This window comes from Myotis myotis, unplaced genomic scaffold, assembly GCF_014108235.1.
Source record: "Myotis myotis isolate mMyoMyo1 unplaced genomic scaffold, mMyoMyo1.p scaffold_m19_p_7, whole genome shotgun sequence".
Classification (NCBI taxonomy): domain Eukaryota; kingdom Metazoa; phylum Chordata; class Mammalia; order Chiroptera; family Vespertilionidae; genus Myotis; species Myotis myotis.
In genome coordinates this window covers 71144733-71172591 of record NW_023416379.1, presented here as the reverse complement: position 1 = coordinate 71172591, position 27859 = coordinate 71144733, and the positions used below count along the sequence as shown (strand labels likewise).

Sequence of the window (27859 nt, the reverse complement as noted above, 5' to 3'; positions counted from 1 at the left end):
AGCGGGAGCACCGGTCAGCCAGAAGCTGGGCTCACGGATGGCCTGAGCCTCTCCTGCAGCCACAGCAGTGCTACCAAGCGGTGGCGGCAGCAAGCGCAGCAGGCCGGGATGAGCAGCAGCAGAGCTGTGCCCAGCCCTGACTGGGGCTCTCCCCGGCCGTCTGCTGCTTCATCATGGCTACATCCCCTGAGGGGTCCCAGATTGCGAGAGGACGCAGGCCAGGCTGAGGGACCCCACTCATGCATGAATCCATGCACCAGGCCTCTAGTTTTTGATAAAAACTCTCAGCAAAGTGGGAATAGAGGGAGCATTATCTCAACATGATAAAGGCCAATATGACAAACCTACAGCCAACATCATACTCAATGGGCAAAAATTAAAACTATTTCCCCTAAGAACAGGAACAAGACAGGGATGCCCACTTTCACCACTCTTATTCAACACAGTACTAGAAGTTCTAGCCATAGCAATCAGATAAGAAGAAGAAATAAAAGGCATCCATATTGGAAAGGAGGAAGTAAAACTCTCATTACGTGCAGATGACATGATACTGATACAAAAAACCCTAAAGACTCCACCATAAAACTACTAGACTTAATCAACGAATTTCGCAATGAAGCAGGATACAAAAAAGAAAAAAAGGAAACATTAATGATGAGAGAGAATCATTGATCAGCTGCCTTTTGCACATCCCCTCCTGGGGATTGAGCCCTCAACCTGGGCATGTGCCCTTGACTGGAATGAATCCGGGACCCTGAAAGTTCACAGGCCGATGCTCTATCCACTGAGCCAAACCAGCTAGGGCTTTACTTACTGTATTTTAGAAAATATTTTTACAGAGAGAGGAAGGGACACAGAGAGAGAGAAACATCGATGTGAGAGTGAAATGTCGATTAGCTTCCTGCAGCACGCCCCCTACCGGGATCGAGCCAGAAATGCAGGCATGTGCCCTGACCAGGAATTGAACTGGCAACCTTTGGTGCCAGCACAACACCTAACCAACTGAGGTACACCAGCCAGGACAGATTTTACTTTTTTTTTTTTTTTTTTTTACCATCCATATTAAAAGTTTAAAAGGCAACTTAAAGAATTAAAAAGACCTCTCAGCTATTTCCAGTGTAAGATATTTTTGTGTGAAATTCTCCTGGTCTTTGTTATTGGGATGAGGTGTGGAAATCATGAAGGCTGCTCACCTAACATTTCAGATTTTCTCTCCTTTTCAGCACATAATAGGATTGAACTTTCCTGTCCCTTTTGAGGGGCCAGAACCAGGGTAAAGCTTTGTATTACCCTTCCTAGGCTCAGTGATTGTAGAAGCATCAGATATACAAACAGACAAACTCCACAAAAAGCCTCCACCTACCTGAGTCCCTGAGTAGTTTGAGAAAAGCCTCCTTGATGACGCATAGTGTGAGCAAGAAACACATTTTTGTTTGTTAAGACACTGCGATTTTGGGATTGTTTCTCACTGCATCATAACCTAGCCTTACATGATTAGTCTAGACCAGTGATTCTCAACCTTCCTAATGTCATACGAAGTCTTAAGACTTTACCTCTCCATTTCAACCTAAGCTGTTTGACAAATTTTAGATTAACTGAGCACACACCTCATTACTGGAGCAAAAATGGAAAATAAACATCCTTTCTCTTTGCTGGATTATTATCAGAATCTACTGGGAGTGGTGGGAACAAGCAATTGAACCTATTGGATAATTGCTAACAGAAGGAATGCTTAAGTGTCAATTATTGAAAAAAATAAAAATTATCCCTTTAGTCAGGCTTTCTTTAGCGCCCAGATGGATAATGCTGAACAACTCGTCTTTAATTGTTTAACTCAGTTATTTGGGTGGCTATTCTGTTCTAAACAATCTTTGCAGATCTCAAAATGGGGCGTTAGTACTTAAAAGTTAAGTACTCTATAAAATCACTTGATTGCTTTATGATAGAGACATCTGGTGATTCCTGCTTTCAAAATCTTCTAAGGAGAGGTGTTCTATTGCATGTTTTCTGGAGCAGAATTTGGGTGTTTGAAAAACACCCCAAAACATTCAAACACCTGGAGGCTAAATAGCATGTTATTAAACAATGAATGTGTTACCGAGATCAAGAAAGAAATAAAAAACTTCCTGGAAACAAATGAAAATGAACACACAGCAACCCCAAATCTCTGGGACACAGCAAAAGCAGTCCTGAGAGGGAAGGTCATAGCACTACAGGCATACCTCAAAAAAGAAAAATCAGTAATAAACTATTTAACCCTACAACTTAAAGAACTAGAAAGAGAACAAGAAAACCCCAGAGTAAGTAGAAGGAAGGAAATAATAAAGATTAGAGCAGAAATAAGTAACAAGAGACTAAAAAACAATACAAAAAATCAATGAAACTAAGAGCTGGTTCTTTGAAAAGATAAACAAATTGTTAAACTGTTAGCCAGACTCATCAAGAGACAATGAGAGGACCCAAATAAATAAAATCAGAAACAAAAGTGGAGAAGTAACCACTAACATCACAGAAATACAAAGGATTGTAAGAAAATACTAAGAACAACTATATGCCAACATGCTGGACAATGTGGATGAAATGGACAAATTCCTAGAAAAATACAATCTCCCAAAACTAAATCAAGAGGAATAAGAAAACCTGAATAAGAGAATAACAACTGATGAAATAGAAGCAGTAATAAAAAAAACTCCCAGCAAACAAAAGCTCAGGTCCAGATGGCTTCACAGGGAATTTTACCAAACATTCAAAGAAGAACTAACACCTATATCTTCAAACTATTTCAAAAAAGTCAAGAGGAAGGAACCCTTTCAATCTTTTTTTTTATGAGGCCAGGATTGTCCTAATTCTAAAACCAGATAAAGACACTACAAAGAAAGAGAATTACAGGCCAATATCCCCGATAAACAAGATGCTAAATTCCTCAATAAGATATTAGCAAACGCATCCAGCAATATATTAAAAAGTCGTACACCATGACCTAGTGGGATTTATTCTAGGGATGCAAGGCTGGTAAAATATTCGCAAATCAATAAACGTGATACATCACATAAACAAATTGAAAGTCAAAAATCACATGATCATATCAATAGAAGCAGAAAAAGCATTTGACAAAATCCAACACCCATTTTTGATAAAAACTCTCAGCAAAGTGGGAATAGAGGGAGCATTATCTCAACATGATAAAGGCCAATATGACAAACCTACAGCCAACATCATACTCAATGGGCAAAAACAAAAACTATTTCCCCTAAGAACAGGAACAAGACAGGGATGCCCACTTTCACCACTCTTATTCAACACAGTACTAGAAGTTCTAGCCATAGCAATCAGATAAGAAGAAGAAATAAAAGGCATCCATATTGGAAAGGAGGAAGTAAAACCCTCATTATTCGCAGATGACATGATATTGTACATAGAAAACCTTTAGGACTCCACTAAAATAACTACCAGACTTAGTAAATGAATTTGGCAATGTAGCAGGTTACAAAATCAACACCCCAAATCGATGGCTTTGCCGGGGTCCAGCCCCAGCAGGTCCAGGGGTCCCCAAAGGTGTGGACGGAGTCGGCGAAGAAGGAAGGACACGGAGACAGCGTTCAGTTGATCAGCAGCCTAGCCAGGATCTCCAGCCAGGATCTCCAGCCAAGTTCTGGTCTGGATCTCCAGAGAGGTTCTGCTTAGGATCTCCGGCTAGGTTCTGTGTCCATGTTCTCTTGCTAGGTTCTCCAGGTTCTCCAGCCAGGTTCTGTAGCCATGTTCCCTCGCTAGGTTCTTCAGCCAGGTTCTGTCCAGGTTCTCCAGCCAGGTTCAGTCACCAGGTTCTAGTCAGGTTCTCTTGCCAATTTCTGTAGTCAGGTTCAGTCCAGGATCCTTTGCCATGTTCTCTCCAGCGAAGTTCTTCTGTCTGTAGGTTCTGTGTAGGTTCTGTCTCTCTTGGTTCTGTCTTCTTACATCTGTATTTATACCAGTTGATTCCAATCCTATCAATCTCTATTTCAAAGGTTAGGGCGTTTCTTATCTCCATTCCAGGGAGTAAAGATTATGTAGCTTAAGCATGATTGTTCGTAGTGAAAGTGATTAATTACCCACCTGGCACTTAGTTAAGTGGTTTTATTCCCTCCCGACCTTCAGGGGAAAATCCCTACCTGGGGAAACAACCTTTCTCAGAGACCTTGGTTAAAACACATAGTGCCAAGAAGGTGAGCAAACATATTAAAAACAGTATGCCATATATGCCAGGTCCCTTGAAACAGCAAGCATGGACCGGCTCCCGGCAAATTCCCCCTTTTTTATTTTTTAAAAGCGGGCATTAAAAAGAAAACCCCGAAATGCTCTCTTGTATCCATTTTAAGAGTAGGATTGGCGCTTTCTGCTATTACCTGAGTCCTGATCTATCACCCCAGGGAGAGCTTGCCAATCCTGCACTTTCCCGGGGTGGAAAGGCTGCAGTGGGGTTAAGGATAAGGCTCCTTGGGCCTACCTCCTCCCATGCCTTTACATCTACCTTTCCTTCCTCAGAAAAGCATGGACATACTTCTTGTATAAAACGTTCTGTCTGACTGGGAGTAACCTTAATTCCTCTGCTAGCAAGCATATGTATTAAAAGATCAATACAGAGTCTTATTTCTTTAGACTCAGTATGGCACATCTTCTTAATCTAAAGATCAATACAGAGTCTTCTTTCTTTGGACTCAGTATGGCACATCTTCTCAATCTAAGTTCTGTACTATCCACCTTCTTACCCTACTTATCCTCTATAGGGGGGTCTGCAGTACCCTGGTGGAGTCCTATCCGTCCCGAGTGTGGGGTTCTCAATGGGGAGGGCTTACCTAGGGGAATCCTTTTTCAGGGGTTCCCAAAGGTGTGGACGGAGTCGGCGAAGACTATCCACCCTCTTCCTATGGTGGAGTCGGATCCGTCCCGATTGTGGGGCGCTTACCTAGGGGTCCCTGTTCGGGCGCCATATGCCGGGGTCCAGCCCCAGCAGGTCCAGGGGTCCCCAAAGGTGTGGACGGAGTCGGCGAAGAAGGAAGGACACGGAGATAGCGTTCAGTTGATCAGCAGCCTAGCCAGGATCTCCAGCCAGGATCTCCAGCCAAGTTCTGGTCTGGATCTCCAGAGAGGTTCTGCTTAGGATCTCCGGCTAGGTTCTGTGTCCATGTTCTCTTGCTAGGTTCTCCAGGTTCTCCAGCCAGGTTCTGTAGCCATGTTCCCTCGCTAGGTTCTTCAGCCAGGTTCTGTCCAGGTTCTCCAGCCAGGTTCAGTCACCAGGTTCTAGTCAGGTTCTCTTGCCAATTTCTGTAGTCAGGTTCAGTCCAGGATCCTTTGCCATGTTCTCTCCAGCGAAGTTCTTCTGTCTGTAGGTTCTGTGTAGGTTCTGTCTCTCTTGGTTCTGTCTTCTTACATCTGTATTTATACCAGTTGATTCCAATCCTATCAATCTCTATTTCAAAGGTTAGGGCGTTTCTTATCTCCATTCCAGGGAGTAAAGATTATGTAGCTTAAGCATGATTGTTCGTAGTGAAAGTGATTAATTACCCACCTGGCACTTAGTTAAGTGGTTTTATTCCCTCCCGACCTTCAGGGGAAAATCCCTACCTGGGGAAACAACCTTTCTCAGAGACCTTGGTTAAAACACATAGTGCCAAGAAGGTGAGCAAACATATTAAAAACAGTATGCCATATATGCCAGGTCCCTTGAAACAGCAAGCATGGACCGGCTCCCGGCATGGCTTTTTTATACAGCAATAATGAATCTTCAGAAAGAAATTAAACAATCCAATTTACTATTGCAACAACAAAAAATTAAGATACTTAGGAATAAACTTAACCAATGAGGCAAAAGATCTCTATTTGGAAAACTACAGGACATTGAAAAAAGAGATAGAAAAAGATACAAACAAGTGGAAAAATATACCGTGTTCATGGATTGGTAGAATCAACATCATTAAAATGTCCATACTACACAAGTCAATCTACAGATTCAATGCAATCCCTATTAAAATACCAATGGCATATTTCACAGAGCTAAAACAAATATTCCAAAAATTTATATGGAATCAAAAGAGACCCCGAATAGCTGCAGCAATCATGAGGGGGAAAAAAGCAAATTTGGAGGAATCACAATACCAGATTTCAAGTTATACTGCAAAGCCACTGTAATCAAACAGCCTGGTATTGGCACAAGAACAGGCACATCGATCAATGGAACAGAACAGATAACCCAGAAATCGACTCAAGCCATTATGCTCAATTAATATTTGACAAAGGAGGAAAGAGCATACAATGGAGCCCAGGCAGTCTCTTCAATAAATGCTGTTGGGAAAATTGGACAGATACATGCAAAAAAATGAAACTAGACCACCAACTTACACCATACACAAGAATAAACTCAAAATGGATAAAATACTTAAGTGTAAGTCATAAACCATAAAAATCCTTGAAGAACCCGTAGGCATCAAAATCTTAGACATCTCTCATAGCAATATGTTTACTATGAGATATTTCTCCTAAGCCTAAGGAGAAAATTAACAAATGGGTCTACATCAAAATAAAAAGCTTCTGCACAGCAAAAGAAACCATCAACAAAACAAAAAGAGAACCAACTTTATGGGAAAACATATTTGGCAATGATATATCTGATAAAGGGTTAATATCCAAAATATATAAGGAACTCATATAACTTAACAAAAGGAAGATAAACAATCCAATTAAAAAAGGAGCAAAGGACCTAAATAGACACCTTTTAAAAGAGGACATACAGAAAGCCAAGAGACATGAAAAAATGCTCAAGGTCACTAATCATCCGAGAGATGCAAATCAAAACGACAATGCAGTACCATCTCATACCTGTCAGAATGACTACCATCAACAAATCAAAAAGTGACAAGTCCTGGCGAGGATGTGGAGAAAAGGGAACCCTCATACACTGCTGGTGGGAATGCAGACTGGTGTAACCATTATGGAAAGCAGTGTGGAGTTTCCTAAAAAAATTGAATATCGATCTGCCATTTGACCCAGTGATCCCGCTTCTAGGAATATATCTTAAGAAACCAAAGCACTGATCAGAAAGAATATATGCACCCCTGAACTCATAGCAGCACAATTTACAATGGCTAAGATCTGGAAACAGCCCAAGTGCCCATCAGTAGAGGAGTGTATAAAAACACTATGGTACATTTACACCGTGGAATACTATGCAGCAGTACAAAAGAAGAATCTCTTACCCTTTGAGACAGCATGGAAGGACCTGGAGAGTATCATGCTAAGTGAAATAAGCCAGTCAGAGAAAGACAAGTATCACATCATCTCACTCATATGTGGAATCTAAGTAACAAAATAAACTGATGAACTGAGTGGATCCAGAGACATGGAAGCATGGAACAGAGTGGGGAATCTAAGAGGCAAGTTCGGGGAGGGTGGGTGGGTGGGAGGTAATCAACCAAAGACCTTAAATGCATATATGCATAACCCATGCTGAAGGCCTGGGGCAGGGAGGATGGGGTGTGGGGGCAGGCTGGAGGGGGTCAATGGGGGAAAAAAGGGAAAGGGACATATGTAATTATTTCAACAATAAAGAATTATTTTCAAAAAAGAGTACCATTGAAACGTTTATATAAAAAAGAAAAGAAAAATGCCAACTACTTAATTTGCATAATAAAACATCAGCTTTGTCACCTATAAATCTGAAAAATAAAGCATATAGTGATTCTTTCAATCGATAACCAGGGTACCTGGACTTCTACAGTGACCTTCATTTTTATTTTTCAATATTTGCTTCTTTGAATATCGAAAACTTGGCTGACAACAGTTGATATCCAAGAGTAATAATCTAATGAAAATGTTAGTTAATTATTTCCCAAGCCAAATATTACCCCAGTAACATGCCCAATCATTAGAAACTACTTTATTCTTTTAGCTTTGATATAATCATCTTTACAGAACTATTACTTAGTCTTATGTCTTTAACCTTTATTGTGTATCAATATGAGAAGTGACTATATACAAAACATCTCTTCTAGAAAATTGTCATTAAACATAGTATAGATTATGCTGTTTAATTTTATTAAAAAATTGGAGCTTGTTCAATTCTTTATTAGAGTTCAGTACTAGGATACAGTTATCTGTCCTTAATAGTATACATTTTTTATGAGGCAATACATGAGTTGCAACTGGTTGTATTCTCCGATTTCCAGGAAACTCAAAGCTAATTTTACACTCAGTTGCAATGCCATCTCTTAGACTAGCCTGTTTTGTCTTGCTTGTCCTTCCCTTCTGTCCTTTCCCACCCATTTCCTTCTCTTACCTTTTCTCTTTTATTTTCTTGTGAAGATGGCATATTTTATCTTTCTATCACTATCTTGGCTGCTTTTTATATTATTTATTTATTTATTTATTTATTTATTTATTTATTTTTAATCCTCACCTGAGGATATTTTACCATTGATTTTTAGAGAGAGTGGAAAAGCGAGGGACAGAGAGAAATATCGATATGAGAGAAGCACATTGATTGGTTGCCTCCTTCATGAGCCCCGACCAGAGCCCGAGCCTGGGAGGAGCCTGCAACTGAGGTATTTACATTCACTTGACCAGAATCGAACCCGGGACCCTTCAGTCTGCAGGCTGACGCTCTATCCACTGAGCCAAACTAGCTATGGCTTGGCTACTTTTTAAACATACCTTTTACTGTGACCTCTCTCTGATGCTATTTGGAAGTGTCATAAGTAACAAAGTCAGGTCACGTGTTGGGAGACCCATGGCTGTTTCAGGAGTCTCAAAGGCTTATTTGCAGAAGGTCTGGGAGACTGCAGGGATTATGCACGTGTGCCACCCAGGTTTTAATGTGCCATCTATATGAAAGGCACACCTCCAGCTCAGTAAGCAAGTGCTGGTGATTTTTAACCCAGTGTGTCTTGCATTGGTCCCTTACCTTCTTTTCTCAAAGGTACTTTAATAATTCAGTCCTTACTTGGCATAAATTTCCTTTTCAGATGAAGAGGTTTACTCCCATTTGCTAGTGCACCCTTACATTCTCCCTCAGGTTTGTTGAAGTGGTTCTCAATCTTAGGAAAGCTACCTCACCATCCCATACGAGTCTGCCCATATTTTACCCATCTTTGAAAGCTAACCTAATTTCATTGCTTTCTAATGACTTTTCAGGTCCCACCAGCCAGAAGGAATGCACGTATTGTGTCATTCATTTGTCTAACAATATCCTGGAATGTTTCTTCCTCTTTTCCCTGAACTGTTATTTAAATTATATACTTTTATTTAGTTTTCACAGACTTTTGCCTGGTCTGCACCTACGCCGTTAGCTCTTTGAAAGAAGGGACCTTATTATCCAGTGCTTTGGATCTCCCCATTTTGCTTTACAAATTTTAATCATCTGCTATATTTCTATACAGAATGAGTATTGTTTTTTTTTTTTTTTAAAAAAAGTTTATTTGGTAATTTTGAAAAGCTTATATCTACTCCATAATAAGTTTTTAGATCTTTTAAACATATTTTATATAATAAAAATTATTGTCTTTTAAAACAGGAGTTCTAAATATTCCAAAAATTTATATGGACTCAAACAAGACTCCAAATAGCCACAGAAATCTTGAGGAAGAAGAACAAAGTTGGAGGGATCACAATATCAGATATCAAGCTATTTTACAAAGCCACTGTACTCAAAACAGCATGGTACTGGCACAAGAACAGGCATATAGACCAATGGAACACAACAGAGAACCCAGAAATCGATCCAAGACAATATGCTCAATTAATATTTGACAAAGGAGGCAAGAGCAAGTAATGGAGTCAAGACTGTCTCTTTAATAAATGATGTTGGGAAAATTGGACAGATACGTGCAAAAAAATGAAACTAGACCACCAACTTGCACTATACACAAGAATAAACTCAAAATGGATAAAAGACCTAAATGTAAGACATGAAACCATAAAAATCCTAGAAGAAGCCATTGGCAGCAAAATCTCAGACATCTCTCATAGCAGTATCTTTACAGATACATCTCCTAGGACAATGGAAACTAAGGAAAAATAAACAAATGGGACTATGTCAAAATAAAGAGCTTCTGCACAGCAAAAGAAACCATCAACAAAATAACAAGAGAGCCCACTGCATGGGAGAACATATTTGCCAATGTTATATCCCAATGATACATCCGATTAGGGGCTAACTTCCAAAATTTACAGGGAACTCATACAATTTAGCAAAAGGAAGACAAACAATCCAACTAAAAAATGGACAAAGGACCTAAATAGACATTTCTCCAAAACGGACATACAAAAGGCCAAGAGACATTTGAAACAATGTTCATCTGAGGGATGCAAATCAAAACGACAATGAGATACCACCTCACACCTGTCAGAATGGCTACCATGAACAAATCAACAAATGACAAATGTTAGTGAGAATATGGAGAAAAGGAACCCTCATACACTGCTGGTGGGAGTGCAGACTGGTGCAGCCTCTGTGCAACAGTATGGAGTTTCCGCAAAAAAACTAAAAATGGAACTCCCATTTGACCCAGTGATCCCACTTCTAGGAATATATCCCAAGAAACCAGAAACACCAATCAGAAAGGATATATGCACCCCTATGTTCACAGCAGCACAATTTACAATAGCTAGGATTTGGAAACAGCCCAAGTGTCCACCTGCTGATAAATGGATTAAAAAGCTGTGGTACATCTATATAATGGAATACTATGCAGCTGTACAAAAGAAAGAACTCTTACCATTTGCAACAGCATGGATGGAACTAGAGAGCATTACGCTAAGCCAGTGGTTCTCAATCTTCCTAATGCCGTGACCCTTTAATACAGTTCCTCATGTTTTGGTGACCCCAACCATAAAATTATTTTCATTGCTACTTCATAACTGTAATTTTGCTACTGTTATGAATCGTAATGTAAATATCTGATATGCTATATGTGTTTTCCAATGGTCGCGACCCACAGGTTGAGAACTGCTGTAAGTGAAGTAAGCCAGTCAGAGAAAGATACATATCACATGATCTCACTCATACGTGGAATCTAATGAACAACATAAACTAATGAACAAAAATAGTCCCAGAGACATGGAGACATTGATCAGACTGTCAAACCTCAGAGGGAATGTAGGGGAGGGTGTGTGTGGGGGAGATCAACCAATGAACTCACGTGTGTATGTGCATAACCCGTGGACATAGAGACAGTAGGGTGGTGAGGGCTTGGCAGGGGAAAGGGGAGATTGGAGAGGGCAATGGGGGAAAAAAGGGACATATGTAATACTTTCAACAATATTTATTTAAAAAATAAAAATAGGAGTTCTAACGTATTTTAACTTAAGAATCTGTTTGAAACTAATCCATATTTTTAAAATGAAAATGATCAAAATATCTATGTCAACATTTCCTACATTTGAGTGTAATCTGACACTTTTTTCTTTCCTCTGTAGGATGGCTAATATTCACAGGGTGTGTGCTAGGTACTTGGCTGGCCTCTCTAGATTCCTCATTACAACCTTTATGAGGTGTGCTAGCACTTAGAGAATCCTGCCTCTCAGACCATCGGCTTCATAACCGATGCCTGTGATATTCCTTGGTCACTGGAAGAGCATGGTACAGGAAGGTTCACTTTTAGGTTTCTTAAGGTAAATTATGCAGATTTTAACAAAAGAAGGGCATGGAATAATGAGATGTTTTGCAATCTTTATCTCCCTCTATGGTCATGAGAAAGTTCGCTTGTCACTTTTTAATATTTCTATTACAAACTAGAGCGAGTGTGTCTCTCAGTTCTCCAAATTAGAAGGTGAAGTTTGTGGTTAGATCTCATTGCTGTCGATCATCTCAGATTTAAAGAAGGTGGGCAGACCTGCTTCAGGGAAAGAGGCAAACAGGTCCTGTTCATAGAAATTGATTGTAAGCAAACCTTTTTTTATGGTTCCTAAGATGGGGAACCAGGTATTTATAGCTCAACATGTAAAACATTTCAAGGGAGGAAACTTTAGCAGTAGTGGGCTGAAAATCCAACAATGAGTGCTTTTTGTTTATTAATATTATCTTAAAAAGGAAATAAAAAGGACTTTGTTGAAGAAAAACCTCGAGTAGATGTTTGTCTTTGGAGTTTTTAACCTTTGTCTCACAACCTTATAAAAAGTAGTAATCATTAACTTAAGACTTGGCAAGGAGAATGGACTGTCCCTGAACTTTGGCCCCAAATTCCTCTACTGCAGAGATCTTTACATATTCGCTTTTCACATGTGAGACGTCTGATATTCAGGAAAGTTAAGTTTACTTGCCCAAGATCCAAGGTTAGGAAATGACAGTTGTGTATATTTTTTTCTAAGACTCACTAGCAACATCTATTCCTTTTAATACTCAAAAACCATAATGTTGCCCGCTGGTGTGGCTCAGTGGTTGAGTGTTGACATATGAACCAGGAGGTCATGGTTTGATTCCCAGTCAGGGCACATGCTGGGTTTTGGGCTTGATCCCAATAGTGGGCGTGCAGGAGGCAGCCGATTAATGATTTACTCTCATCATTTGTTTCTATCCCTCCCTCCCTCTCCCATCCTCTCTGAAATCAATAAAAATATGTTTTAAAAAAGCATAATGTTTATATAACCTTTAGCATTGTTACATATAATTTACTTTCTCACTGAGTTTCACTTATAGTTTAGCAGGTTGTATTGAGAAGCATAGAAAGAAGACTAAGAAATTAAAATGTGTGTTCCTAGGAATCATAACTAGTGCCCATTTATTTTTTACTTTTAAAAAGTATTATAAAACTGTAGGAATAGAGGATCTAGTACACATATAATCACACTAGAGGCCCGGTGCACGACATCCAGGGTGGTGGTGGTGGGGGGAGGGATGTCTCTCAGCCTGGTCTGCACCCTCTTGCAGTCTGGGACCCCTTGGGGGATGTACACCTGCCGGCTTAAGCCCGCTCCCTAAGCTGGCAGGCGGACATCCCCCAAGGGGTCCTTAGCACTGCCATGGAGGCGGGAGAGGCTCCCGCCACCGACGCTGTGCTTGCCAGCCATAAGCCCGGCTTCTGGCTGAGTGGCACTCCCCCTGTGGAAGCACACTGACCACCAGGGGGCAGACACTCCTGCGTTGAGTGTCTGCCCCCTGGTGGTCAGTGTGCATCATAGCAACTGGTCATTCCGTTGTTTGGTCAATTTGCATATTAGGGTTTTATTATATAGGATTCCTGGTAATCATCACAATGGGATTGAAAGTGGGGAAACAAAGACTAAAGCTGTTTTTATTTTTCTATAAAGAAAGCAGGTGCATTCCCACATGGCTAAATGCACCTGAAAACCGTCACACAGCCTGGCCGGTATAGCTCAGTGGTTGAGCTTGATCTGTGAACCAGGAGGTCACAGTTTGATTCTCTTTTGGGGCACATGGCCGGGTTTAGGGCTCGATCCCTGGTGGGGGTCATGCAGGAGGCAGCTGATCAATGATTCTCTCTCATCATTGATGTTTCTCTCTCTCTCTCCCTCTTACTTCCTCTCTTGGAAAACAATTAAAAAATATATAAAAAGCTATAGCCGGTTTGCTCAGTAGTTAGAGCATCAGCCTGTGGACTGAAGGGTCTCAGGTTTGATTCTGCTAAAGGGCACATACCTTGGTTGCAGGCTCAATCCCTGGCCCTGGTTGGGGCAGTTTAGGAGGCAACCAATCAATGTGTCTCTCTCACCTCAATGTTTCTCTGTCTCTCCCCCTTTCTCCCACTCTTTCTAAAATCAAAGGAAAAAATATGCTTGGGTGAGGATGAACAACAATAACAAAAGGAAAACAGGCACACAGTAATGATTTTTGAAAGCTCCATTTATAGTGCCATGGACCCATTTTGCTATTATTAGGAAGACCAAAGGCTTGGCAGGAGAGTACCCCATGTGTCAGGAAGGCTTGAAGAATTGAACTTCTCCATGAGCTTGAATTAATTGCAATGAAAACTAGGGCAATTCAGCGGTTCTCAACCTGTGGATTGCGACCATCGGAAAACACATATAGCATATCAGATATTTACATTACGATTCATAATAGTAGCAAAATTACAGTTATGAAGTAGCAACGAAAATAATTTTATGGTTTGGGGGTCACCACAACATGAGGAACTGTATTAAAGGGTCACGGTATTAGGAAGGTTGAGAACCACTGGTAACTGAACCATAAAGTACCCTTGACATCAAGGGACTAAGTACCTTAAACATGTGCCTGTTTCATTCAAAATGCCAGTATGTGCATGGGTTTCTTTACCTTAAGGAATGAGAAATGAATGGAAGGAAAATTGCACCATGGATGAAAAGAATGTAAGAAAAATGGAAACATTTTCAGTACTTGGTAGGCTGAAAGTTAAAACCACACATATTATGGAATCTCATTTGGCTAAATGTCAACGATATGCAAGAGCTAGAATTTAGTAGTATAAAACTGTTCCAAGGAAAAAAAGCAATTCACCAATAATGTGGGGAAAAATAAATGGAGAGGAGAGATTGTACGACCCAGGAATGTTATATGTGTAGTTGGAACTAATAAATTCTAGCAGGAAAGAGCAATAACACAGAAGAAAAGAGCAAATGGGCAGAATTTGTGTGTGAGAAAAGAAATGGGACATATTTTCTATTTCAGAAAATAATCGTAAACCAGAATTCTGCCTAAATTGAATGTTTTAATGACTAAGCTAGATTGCAAAATATTCTACCCCTGTTTAACCTATTATGATTTATTTTTAATTTAAGATCAACAGTCCTTGTGAAATATCCAACCCAGATGCTGCTGCTTGCTGACAAGCATTCTTCATCTTCAGTTTCATTTTTAAAGCTGGTTTAGGGCTTCTGGGTGTTTAAAAACACTTATCTGAGCTAGTTCCTGGGTCGGACAATGTGACAATTGTGAATTCATGTATTTCTGGAACTAGGCTCAGATATTTTGAATCGTTTTTGGTGGCTAGGATCCTTTATGCCATCGGGTTCAAGTGGTCTATTGACATTTTATTACCACAGCACCATACCTCATGGAATTCCAAAGAAGTTTGGGGTGAGATCCCAGTGAAAGAAAATATGCTGTAGGTGAATGTTTTAAGGGACTTGAAGGATCACTTTTTTTCCCAATGGCAAGTCAATCTTAGAGTAAGGGGTAGATAAAATAATATTTTACTACTTAAATTAGAATGCTAGTATAAAAAACTTCCCCCAGCCACTCTCTTCTCAGACACATACACATACTTTAAAATACTTTAGACAATTTAAAATATGGGGACAAGGACATTTTATTAATCAATTCTGCATACCACAGATTGCACAAATTTCCACTTATTTCATGTGATGGCTAGGTTTTATATTTTGATTATGAAATCCTATATGATAAAAGGCTAATATGCAAATAGCCCGAACAGCGGAACAACCGAACAACTGAACAACCAGTCACTATGACCTGTGCTGACCACCAGGGGACGTGCACAGAACATGGCAGGCTTTGGCCACTGCAGGATGGTGGAGCAGGTGATCGGGGGTGCCAGACCAAGGCAGGGTGCCAGTCACTGTCATTGGGGCAAGCCTCTGGTGGTTACTGAAAATTCTTTGCTCCCGTGTGCCAGGGTCCCACCCTGCTCCAGCCCTGCTTGCACCCGCTGCCAGCACCGGAGCCACTGCTTGCACATGCTGCTGGCCCTGATCGCTTGGCGCCGTCAGTGGGTGTGAGCAGTGGCTGCCATTCCCAATTGCCCCTGAGGGCTTCTCCACCTCCCTCTGCTCCTGAGGGGTGATCAGGGCAGCAGCTGCCACTTGCACCTGCTGCTGGCGCCAGCCCCAATAGCTCCACACTGTTAGCGGGTGCGAGTGGGGCTGGCACCATCAGCGGGTGGGTGCAGCGGGGGTGGGGCTGTGGGCAGACAGGGGACCAGGGGCCGTGGTGGGAGGGGGCATGGAGGATGGGCTGAGACCTGTCCCTGTGCCCACCGCAGCCTCGTGGCCCACAGTTCCTTTCAAGGTGCACGAATTCGTTCACTGAGCCCATAGTAAAAATATAAAAGCTGGCGTCACACAAAATGTAAAAGCTGGAGGTTTCATGGGGTAATGTGAAACTCACTGGGTTGGCGGTGTGAAAATCCTCCCTCAGTCCTGCTCAGTCACAGTTTTGATCTTAACCTCTTTCAAGGTAAAATAATTAGGATTAAGTGGTTTTTAAGGCTCTTTTCAACCTAATGTTTGACAACTCATTTAAAGACAAATTTTGGTTTTGAAGATATTTGGCTTTTAGTGGTTATGCTTTCTTAGGCCACTGGAGTGTGGTTGTTGTTGATAAAATGTTACCTCTACATTGTTGGTTCCTATGTTATATTTACTAAAGGAATGGCTATTAGGAGGGACTGCGATCATCTAGAAAATAGAGTGTTTTTGCTGATGACCTATTGTGCCTTTAAACTTCAAAAATCTGGTTTGCCCTATTGTTACTATCACTAGTCCTTATATTAACTTGTCCTATTATTTCTCTCAGGTTCTAGTAGCTATTCCTATGGAAGTTATAGAGGTAAGCTGGAGTACTTTATTGTTCACTAAAATAAAAAAACTATTTCTTAAAAATTGCCCCAATCCATTTTTACTATTTTAGAACTATTATGTTGATATGTATAATAGAGTTTGTATTCTATACTTATGCTTAGCACTAGCCAAGCCCATATGGGGAGCACTCAGGAGACTGTGGGGAGCACTCAAAGGCACTGCCATAACTCGTCCCAGTGTTAAGGATATTATCAATCATAGGTATAAGGAAGAACAGTAAAGCTGATGAGATCTGGAACATTGAAAACTCCTTATCATTCCCACTGGACTTGGGCCATTTCATCCCTCAAACTTCTCTCCCTTTGAGCCAGAGCTGACGCATCTTCCTCTTGCTACTCCTGAGAGTTTCGTGTCAGTGGGAGGTACAGAAGGGAGAAGATCAAAGATGGAGCCTTGTTCTGAAATTGAGTTACGAACCCAAGTTCACTTGACTGGACTGCACTTAGCATAAAACAGCTAGAATGTTTAGGTTAAAGAGACAGGGGGCTTAGAGTTAATAAACTACAACAATTCTGAAAACAAAGCCCTATTTTTGTACTACTGAACTGTGAGGACTCTCTTATCTGTGAACTATAATGTCACATATATGGGGGGAAAAGAGAGTAGAATCTTTTATTATCATATATACTTCATTTTACTTTTCCCAAAGGAAACTGACTTAGTTAATTTGTGGACAGCATGAGCTGAAATTCGGCCTTACCTTGTTCACAGTGGACTCCAGTGGTTCCCAGGGGACAGGAACAGGTGTACCCATGAGGCAACGAGACACAAGTTGATCCTTTGCCACAGTGGCGTGGAGGGTCATGTTCAGGGTCACAGGTGGAAACTGTCTCCGTGCAGAAGGCTCCTTTCCACCCAGTGGGGCAGTCACAGCTGTAGGTTGAGAAAGAAGACAGCACGATTTGAGCACTTGACAAAGAACAGAGCTAATGACTGCTTATGGGACTATTGCACTCCACATCAAGGATTTTAAAAGGTTCAGGGCACGGAAATGAAGAGAGAATTTTACAAGAATCATTTCTTTGGACAAAGCAGCATTGTTAAGTCCCTCTCTTCGCCCCAAGGAGGAAGACTGTGAATGGAGTTGCTGCCTCCTAACCTTCAGCCTTGAGAAAAGAACTTCCCCTTGAGATGTGTTCTGTGCCATTGTTGACACCCAGGCCCAGGTCGTGGGCTGCAGAAGAAACTGCAGACCCCTCCAGAGATGAGGCAAATGGTAGCAAATCCCAGGATGGGTTGTGGCCCTCTGGGAGAGGCTCAGCTTGGGGACACAGGAAAGGGATCTTGCCCAGAGGGTATCTTGGTGCTGAAGAGAACTTGGCAGCAAGAGGCAGTCACTTAATGACTAGAACAGGATCTGAGGGGTACCAGGGAGCACCCAGTGTGAAGAGAGGCCTTGTCTGGGTTGAGAGAGTGATCTTGGGAGGAGCCCAGCAGGGGAGTCTCAGTTGGACCCACTAAAGGTAGACTTGCCCGATAAAATGCAGGGCATCTAATGAAATTCAAGTATCAGGTAAATAATGAATAAGTTTTATTATAAGTATGCCCCATATAATATTTGAGTGATATTTATGCTAAAAATTATTATCTGCAATTCAAAATTATCTGAATGTTCTGTATTCCTCCTCTTGCCCCCCTAAATCTGGTCACCTTATGCTAAGGGCACGTAAGAGAAAGGGTTAGGTTTACTAATAAATCCCCATTAGGCCCAGAGAGCACTGAACTGTCAGGCAACAGTGTGAGTCAAGGAAGCGCCTTCCAGGATGTGGTGTGGGGCACAGGCTGGGGAGAGAGCAGTAGCAGATCGCGCACACCTCCTTCAGAGGCCTTCCATCCATGCCACTGGCGGTGCTGGATTTAGTCTTGAAGACTGGAGTGCTATTAGTATTTTGAAGTGGGCCCTTCGAATCAGTGAAATGAGAGTGTATTTGTGAATTAAAGTGTCTATTAATGGAGTCAAAGCAGAAAATTCAACTGACTTCCCCTGTTCATTAACTTTCCTCTCACAATTTTGTATGTAATAGTTGAATATTATTTCACTGAATGGATGAAATACACTTCATTTTTGTTGCCACTTTTGAGATATGTTTAAACATTTTCACATTCTACAAACAATAGTTTGATCAAAGTCTCGTAGCTAAATCTTTGTGCAACCCTGGGATAAATTCAAATATCATCATGACTTCTAGGCTTGGATATATATTCCAACCTGCCCTCCATAATAACTGTACCAATTGACATTCCCATTTCAGCGAATGAGAATGCTCCTGAAATAATAGGTGCGTATATAATCGAAAATAGGGAACATTTTTATAAGCTTCTTATTCTTTATAGACCCATTTATTAAAATAAAAATGATTCAGTGTCTACCTACACATATTTATCAAGAACATACTGATCTCAAATTCTTATGTTTTCTTTTTTCTTTTCTTTTTTATGTTTTCTTTTAGTATAGGGCAGTTTAATCAAAATTATGCTTCACCAAAATTTCTCCCCTGCCCCTCCTCCTTCTCCTCATTTTTATTTTAGTGTTTACTATATGCATAGCATGCACAGATGTGTAAGGTGTGACTCTGCCAGCTGAGAGGAGGTGTGCTGGGGGAAAGCACCGCTGGGCAGCATATGCTGAGGAGTCCAGTGAGTCGCACAGAGAATGCGGCCGGAATCCAGAAGCCAGCATGGGGAGGAACTCAGGATGAGAACATAACATCACACCACATGTTCACCAACGCACTGTTGGACTGTGGCTCTAGGAGGGTTTGAAAACAAAGATTCTCTCTATCAGGAACTTACAAATAGAGGCACAGGCACATAGATACAATAAGCATAGAAATCTTCCTTCACCGTGAGCCATACAAACATCCTATTTAAGGAAATGGCAATATCCTCAGACACGTCTGTTGGTTGCCATTTTGTGTATGTGTATGTAATAGTTATGCAAAATACAACTTTGAAAAGTTGTATAAGGTTTTCCAAAACGGAGAAAAATGTAAAATTAACCTTCTACAAAATTACATAATGATTTTGATTATTGTTTGACAATCAGAAGGCATAAAATATGTAAAGACATTTTATACAAAATAGACTGTCCTACCAATTTCATAAAATAAATAAAAACTAGTTTTAATTCTTATTAAAGAATTTTTATATAAAATATTTTAAATTCTAATGTGATGACTTTTTCATGATGATTGCACCATCTAGTGGTTCATTTTTATCTTCTGGGGGAAAAAAAACAAAGCTAAGAACAAAATCCCATTGCATTATAGACAGTCATGGCCATGATAAAATATTTTTATGTTAAATATAGCTTAAATCACATTAAGCAATATAATAATACAGATACCATAATTTTATTTGAAAAATGATAAATAAGTCCTCATAAGATTTCTCTTAGAATTTTTAGCTTTCAAGAAACCCCCTATATCTACAAAGATTTAGAAAATCACTTTTAAATATCATATACTACTTTTTTTTACATTAGACTTTAAAAGATTTTTTTTTGTCAGAATGATTTTGTACAAGCACAGATTTTTCTTTTTCTTTCCTCCCTTGCTTCTTTAGAACACTGTGACATGTAGTCTCAAATCATCTTTCATTATTCTCCACTTTGGGTAATGATATATACTACCCTGTCCTGAAGAAGAGTAGGTTTTGGAGAAGGATGTATAGAGGTGGCATGCCCATAAGTGGAAAAAGTAGAAAAAAAAAAAGAGAGGTAGATATTAATTCATTTAAACCAAACACACACGCACACATGCACGCATGCACGCACGCACATGGTGGGGCAAAAGTAGGTTTACAGTTCTGAACATGCAAAATACAGAGTTTATTCTTGCATTAATATCTATTAATTACTGTATTATTTTTTATATGAACTGTAAACCTACTTTTGCCCCACGCCATATATTTGTACATGCTAAGTGTCTGCCACTGTGCTTAGCACTGAGGATTCCACAGCACATAAGACCCCATTTCTGGCCTCATGAACTTGCTGTTTGTTGGAGGGATCCGATTAGTAAGCAGACGAGGTTACACTGTGACATGTGCTAAATTGAGGACTATGGGAATCCACAGGCAGGATGCCTAAGCAACTTTAGTGAGTTCTGGAGAGGCTTCTGCAGTGAGATTTGCCTACATGAATGAGTGCAGAGGGCGAGGCAGTAGATTAGGCTGAAAGAGGAGACTGGAGGTCAAGGGCTTTGAGTAACAGGCCGAGATAGTGTAACTTTTCAGTGACAGACGTATGGAGAATGATGAGAATGATGAGGCATATTTGAAGAATAGTAATTTCATATGTAGGTATGGGATGACTCCATGATGTAACAATAAACTCTATACTGATGGAAGTTTAATTTTAGTAGGATCTTATTCTATCTTTACCACTAGAACAGGAGTTGGCAAACTTTGCCAGTTTACAGTTTGCTTTATGGGCCATAAAGACTTTTTTGCAATGACTCAACCCTGCCACTACTGAAAGCAGTCGCAATCTACAAGTGGATGGGTGTGGCTGTATCCCAATAAAACTATATTAACAAAAACAGATGGTGGGCCAGATTTGGCCCCAGGACACAGTCAGCTGACCCCTGCACTAGATCATTAGTTCTGTGGAACTAACTAATTAATTCCATGGCAGCAGAGACCAGATCTGCTTTCCTCTCTGTTATAGTCCCAGGGCTTAAACAGTTCCTGGCCTATTGTAATCCCCCCCCCCCCCCCCCCCCCGGCAGTATCCCGGGAATAAATACATAAGTAAACCAATGAGTCACAACAAAGACAAGGAAGTGGATGAATGCAGAGAGGCCTGGGCCCAAAAAGGGCTTTGAGGCTGGAAAGGTAGAAGCAAAAGTAAGAGGCATCCGGTAAGCGTGTTGGTATGGAAGATGAAAGATGATAGTTGTGGCGAGTGTTTACTGAGGCTTAACATGTGCCCCGCACTCTTCTAAGCCCTTTGAATGTATTTACTCATTGAATCCTCCTTCTGACCCTATAAAGAAAGTATGAATAGAACCCTCATTTTACAGAGGGGGAGCTAGAGGGACAGAGAAATTGAGCAATTCCATTGCCAGTAATTGGGGATGGGGAGTGCACACATTAACTGCCTTTCCATGTTTCTCAACCTCATGGAAATCTTTGGGGGTTTCAGGATTAAATGACTGAAAGAATATGGTGCCATTAGTGGGAATAGGGTATTCAGAGAGAAATATGGTTTAAAGGGAAAATAAAAAAAAATCTACTTTTAGCTACACAGAGTTGGAGGTGAGAGCAAGTGATGAAAGGGCTATTTTTTTTGGGCGGGGGGAGAGGTGTGAATTAAGTAGAATAAGCAGGCAAAGGGGCCAAAGCATTTACTATAGAATAGTTAAGAGTATTCAGAAGATACTGAGAAATCATTGGCATTACACATAGAACTATTTTCTCACCTCATGTCCATTAAAAAATGTTTGCACTCCTAAGTCGTTAATACAGAAAGAACAACTTGTGTGTTCTTCTGCCTCTAAACACAGAGGGATAACACAGAAGAAAATTCAGTCGTTTTGAGTAACAGCTGGTCATAATGGCAATCAAGAGTTGAGTATTGGAGTATGTTTTTACTAATATAGTTAATTATTTTACATCTGTGCACTTAGAATAACATGGATTTAAATTCCTAAATTGCAGATAAATTGTTTGCTTTTTATTGTCAGTTTTATAGCTCAGAAACATCTATGGATTAATTTTTCTCATTACAACAGATATTCAACTTGAAGACTTTAATTTTCTTGTAATTAACCAATTTTCAGACTTCTATAGCTTAGGATAAACATGGATACATAAAAATTAACTGAAAATGAGATGATGGAAGATTTAATATCCTTTGTTTGAATATCACTTGAACATCATTCACTTGCTTACCAAATAGTCACCAAAAAAGGAGTAATGATGTACCAATCTGCTATGCTACCAGGGTGAATACAAATAGAAAACATAGTTTTGCCCCCAAGGGCTTTAAGATAATTTATTTATAATAATGTATTTTTATGAAATATATATGACATATATAAAATATAATATTCAACATTTATTAGGACTTCACTTTAGTGCTAGACTGGTTTTTATTGTTATTGTTAATCCTCACCAAGGATATTTTTCCATTGATTTTTGGAGAGAGTGGGAGGGTGAGAGACAGAGAGAGAGAAACATCGATGTGAGAGAGACACATTGATTGGTTGCTTCCCACATGCACCCTGTCCAGGGCCAGGGATTGAGCCTGCAACTGAGGTACGTGTCCTTGACCAAAGTCGAACCAGGACCCTTCAGTCCGCAGGCCAACACTCTATCCACCGAGCCAAACAGCTAAGGCTAGACACTGTTTTAATTACGTTATATATAGTAACTCATTTAATTTCCACAATAACTCTACAATTACTAGTCCTCAGTGTGCAGATGAAAAACTGTGCCTTAAAAAAATATAATCTCTGCTTAATCTACTTTTGTTCTTAATCCTCACCCAAGGTTATTTTTTCCATTAATTTTTTTTTTTTTTTAGAGATGGAAGGGAGGGAGGGGGGGAGAGAGAAACATGGATGTAAGAGAGACACATCAATTGGTTGCCATCCAAACGAGCCCCCCAACTGGGGCCAGAAATAGAACCTGTAACCCAGGTGTGTGCCCTTGACCAGGACTTGAACCCAAGACCCTTTGGTGTGCAGGCCAATGCTCTAACCACTTAGTCACAGGCCAGGGCTTAATATACCTTTTCAGTTTACCTATCAGATATATATTCTTATTGCTTTGGATCAGAGATATTCTTTTATATGCATTGAGGATAATGAGGGAAAAGTATTAGAATTATCATTGTGAGATGAGAGCAGAAAGAAAAAGTCCTTATAGAAAATTTACCTTGAGCTGGACCTATAAGACAGTTATGATAACAGATTTCTATGCATAAGCAAAAGCACAGATATAGTAATTAAAATGAAATCTATGTGCTGTGATAATAAAGTCATATGAATAATGGAATAGATATGCGTTACTTAGCAAGAGATGATCACATTGCCTGAAGGACTCCACTTCTGCATATATAACTTATTTCTCTGCTACTTACAGGAAAAGGGAAACCACTGAATCGCATTCTCCTAAGACCATCTGTTGTGTTGGGTGGCCTCATTCATGTCAAAAGGCTTTTCTTTATCATTGACTTCCCTTTGAGTAAGTTGGGAGAATGAGGTGTATGATATGTGTAAGTAAAATGATGAATCTCATTCTACCTACCAAAATTTCCTGGATGTCAAATGGCATGCTCAAAAATAGAGCCTTTGAAAAATAATCAAACAAGTGCTAAAACAAGGGAACCTCCCGGTACACTGGAATCTGATGGCATGTCAACACTCAACACGCGTACAAGGAAGGGTTGCTATAATCATTCCACCCGCTGATGTCTCCCCATGGCCTTCCTTTCTTTGATGATATCTCAGAGAGTATAAGAAGGATGAAATGAGTTACGCCTTACATACTAATAAAAGTACTGGCACTTGTCCGTGGCCTCAGTCCTAATGGTTCTGTTCTCTAGGTTAAGGGCCAAAACATTGTATTTTGCTAACAGTTGGACCCACTTCCTGTTAGAGAGGGAGGTGTTTCTGGGAAATTATTTAGATAAGCTGCATGGAGTTGATGGTGGACCCTAGGGGCACTGATGTGAGGATGAGCTTGGCCTACAGAAAGAATACACAGTAACTAAACTGCTTTGCCTGGGAACAGAAGAGGAATTAGGTTTGTTCTAACCTAGAGAGTCAGTTGGAGCAAAATGAAGCTATGGGAAGAACACAGAGGTGGGGTGGAGTGGCTGTGTATCTACTGTAGTGATGGATGACCAAAACATAGGTTCAAAGTGGTTTAGGCTGCCATGATATAAATCTTTCCTTTGGGGGAAAAAACAAATCAAAACAAAACTCACCACCAATAAAACCTTTCCATTACATATCTGCATACACCTCCTCCCCCTGCACCAATGTAGTCTGGTCTATCTTTTATTTTTTAAATATATTTTTATTGATTTCAGAGAGGAAGGGAGAGGGAGAGGGAGGGAGGGGGGAGAGAGGGAGGGAGGGGGAGGGAGGGGGAGAGAGAGAGAGAGAGAGAGAGAGAGAGAGAGAGAGAGAGAGAGAAAATATGAATCATTGATTGGTTGCCTCCTGCATGCCCCCTACTGGGGATCAAGACCACAACCAGGGCATGTGCCCTTGACCGGAATTGAACCTGGAACCTTGAGTCCAGGCCGATGCTCCATCCACTGAGCCAAACCAGTCTGATCTATTTTAAAGTGTGAATGACTTTGCAAATTTAGCCAAAAATCAAAGAAATTGACTATCACTTTTAGGCAGTAATTTATAGTGTCTGTAAGGAAACAAGAGAAGGCTTTGAGAACATACTTTCCTCCTGGTGCTTGCATGAATCTTGGAAAGATCTTTGACCTTATCTGTGAGCCAAAAAATGTTTAGGAAACTCTGGAGCAGTGAGATTTCGTGCTCGCTGATAGATTTATGCTATAAATAAGCCTCATTTATGAACTTGGTTAAAAATCTCTGATGCATTTCCCATTTTACAGCCATGTTCTCTGAACTCCTATTGTCCTCACTGTCTGTGCTGCTCATGCTGACATCTGTTTTTGGAACTTTTGGTTTTCCTACACTGTGCTTACTTTTTAAAGGAACACGTCACCTATTACCCTCAACCACAGCCAGGATATCAGTTTAAGGTGAAACGAAGTACAACTTAAATGAAGTCAAACTTGCCTAGAAACAATCTGTAGCAAACAAATGTGCATACAGAGCTGAGTTAGAACTAAACGCCCTCCCCGCTTTCTTGAGCCTGGGTTCCTAACAACAGAAAGAGTTCACTGTTTCTCTGTCGCATCAGGGCTCATCCCAGGAGCATAAGGCTTGACATGAACTCTGCCTTATTACACCCTCATTTGAGCAGCTGCATTAGAGCGCAGCTGCGTCTGTGTTTGCTGACGCACTTGGAGCAGGAAAGCAAGGCTTTTAGCAGTTTCCCGGAGCCCGGCCCCGGATCCAGGCCTTATTAAGCCCCTTCCCTCCTTACTTGGCGCAAGATTTCACCTTAGGCACCAGAACAATGCCTCCCTCCACCCCGCCCCTGCTGTGAGAAGTGAACTAAAATGAGCACTTGCCATTTTAAAATTTTTAATAAAAAATTATACCAGTAAGCTGTTAAGACACTTTGAGTGGCTTTGAGAGTTTGTTTTTAAAATTGATTCTGAAATTTATGCTTCTGGGTTGGGACTTGCCTCTTGAGCATTAAACAAAAAAATTATCATGTGTTATTTTTTTCAAGAAAAGATTGAATTTTAGCTTTGGGCTGTCAATAATGTTACCTGGAAATTCAGTTCAGTACTTCTCTGGTTGTGGGAGCACAGCTTCGCGGACGCCGGGTTAGATGAAGACATGAGTGTCGTTGGCATATAGAGGAGAGAGTTCATTGCAGACCAAGTGGCCATTGCTGCTGCAGGAGCCATGGGACAGAGCAGTCCTTCACGGCAGCCCCCCAAAAGCCGGCTGCTCAGTGGCAACTTACATACGCGCTCACACGCAGCGGCCTCTGCCAATTAGAGACGCTCGTGCTGCATTAACATCAACAGGTTACATAAGGGTGCGCTTGCGCAGTGTGTATACTGCTACTCATGGTCATTGCCCTCGCACCTGCGTAGGCAAAGGGGCCTTGCACCTAACAATACTGCTGTGCCCTCGCCTGCACGCATGCGTATGGCAAATGGGCCTTGATTATCTGGCTACTCTGAGTAGGGGACCACACAGGCGCAAAATCAAAGTGAAGAGCCATACAAAGTTGAGAGTCTGGGACTAGGACAAGGGTAGAGGAAAACTTCTGAAACACTATTAGAAAGTATATTGCAGCCCCAGCTGGTTTGGCTCAGTGGATAGAGCATCAGCCTGCGGACTGAAGGGTCCTGGGTTCGATTCTGGTCAAGGGCATGTACCTTGTTTGCAGGGACCATGCGGGAGGCAACCAATGGATGTGTTTCTCTTCGGTGTTTCTGTCTCTCCCTCTCCCTTCCACTCTCTCTAAAAATCAATGAAAAACATGTACTCAAGTGAGGATTAAAAAAACCAAACTGTGTAAAAAAAGTATATTACAAAGAACATCTTTTTCCTTTAAAAACAAGAATAAATTCAATAAAAACAACAAAAACAGGATTCTTATTATTGAGAGTAGAGCAGAATTCCAAACACTGTCAAAATGAATATAATTCTCCTTAAACTTATGCTGCTACTGAAGTTGAATGTCCATGAGTGGGAACCTTATTTTGAAACAGCTTTATTGAGGTCTAATTTACATACCATAAAACCCACTGCTTTTAAGGTCAGGGAGCCATCCTTTTAATGTCATTATATAATAGTCACAAGAGCTACTTCTCATTCTGTGGTAATGCTTCATGAGTCATCGATACAGTAAATATTTTGTTGTTATGTCAACAAGGGAGTCCCAGGCAGTGGTCATAATTTGATAAGGAAGATTGTAGAATCCTGTAAGAAATCTTATCAGAGGTATTGGTTCCATTACTGAAACCCGAGGTTCTCAAACAAGTCTGTGACATACAGCTTTCCACCCAAATAGGAATTTATGACACATGCCTCCTCCCCTGCCAACCCCCCTCCCCCGGGGGATTTATGAGGCAAGGTACTTCCAATTTGGAGAAAATAGAAAATGCTAATTGAAGATAATGTCAACATTAAAAAAATTAAGAATAAATGAGCCTGGCCGGTGTGGCTCATGGTTGAGCATCGGCCCAGGAAGCAAGAGGTCACTGGTTCTATTCCAGGTCAGAGCACATGCCCCGGTTGTGGGCTCAGTCCCCAGTAGGGGGTATGCAGGAGGCAGCTGATCTATGATGTTTCCCTCATTGATGTTTCTATCTCTACCTCTCTCTAAAAATCAATAAAAACATATTTTTAAAAAAGAATATATTACATCCAGCTGATAAGGAGATACTGTTAATTGCTAGCTGCTTTTAAAGTAATTTCTTGCTAATTAGGTCCTGAGAGAATCCTGACCCAGGAACTGGGAAATTTGGTTTTGGGTCCTGCCGCACTACTTACAAGATGCTGGTACATCCTCTTGTTTACTCATAATCACTGGGCTTAGTTTCCCATGGATTAAATTGGGGCTAGGATGGTCCCTGACTAATTTAGAAAGTTTTAATTAGGGGCAATGGAAATAGTGCATGCAGAAATTTGCTTTGCTGTCCACAAAGTGCTGTACCATTGAAAGATGTTAC

General features: G+C 40.7%; 1 protein-coding gene across 1 annotated transcript in view; it reads right to left on the bottom strand.

The window, feature by feature from the left end:
• Positions 1–27859, bottom strand: part of EYS (eyes shut homolog) — a 1264258-nt gene that overhangs the window by 21794 nt on the left and 1214605 nt on the right. The window contains 1 exon segment of the mRNA XM_036318417.1: positions 17264–17436. Coding sequence (XP_036174310.1) covers positions 17264–17436 — 173 coding nt within the window.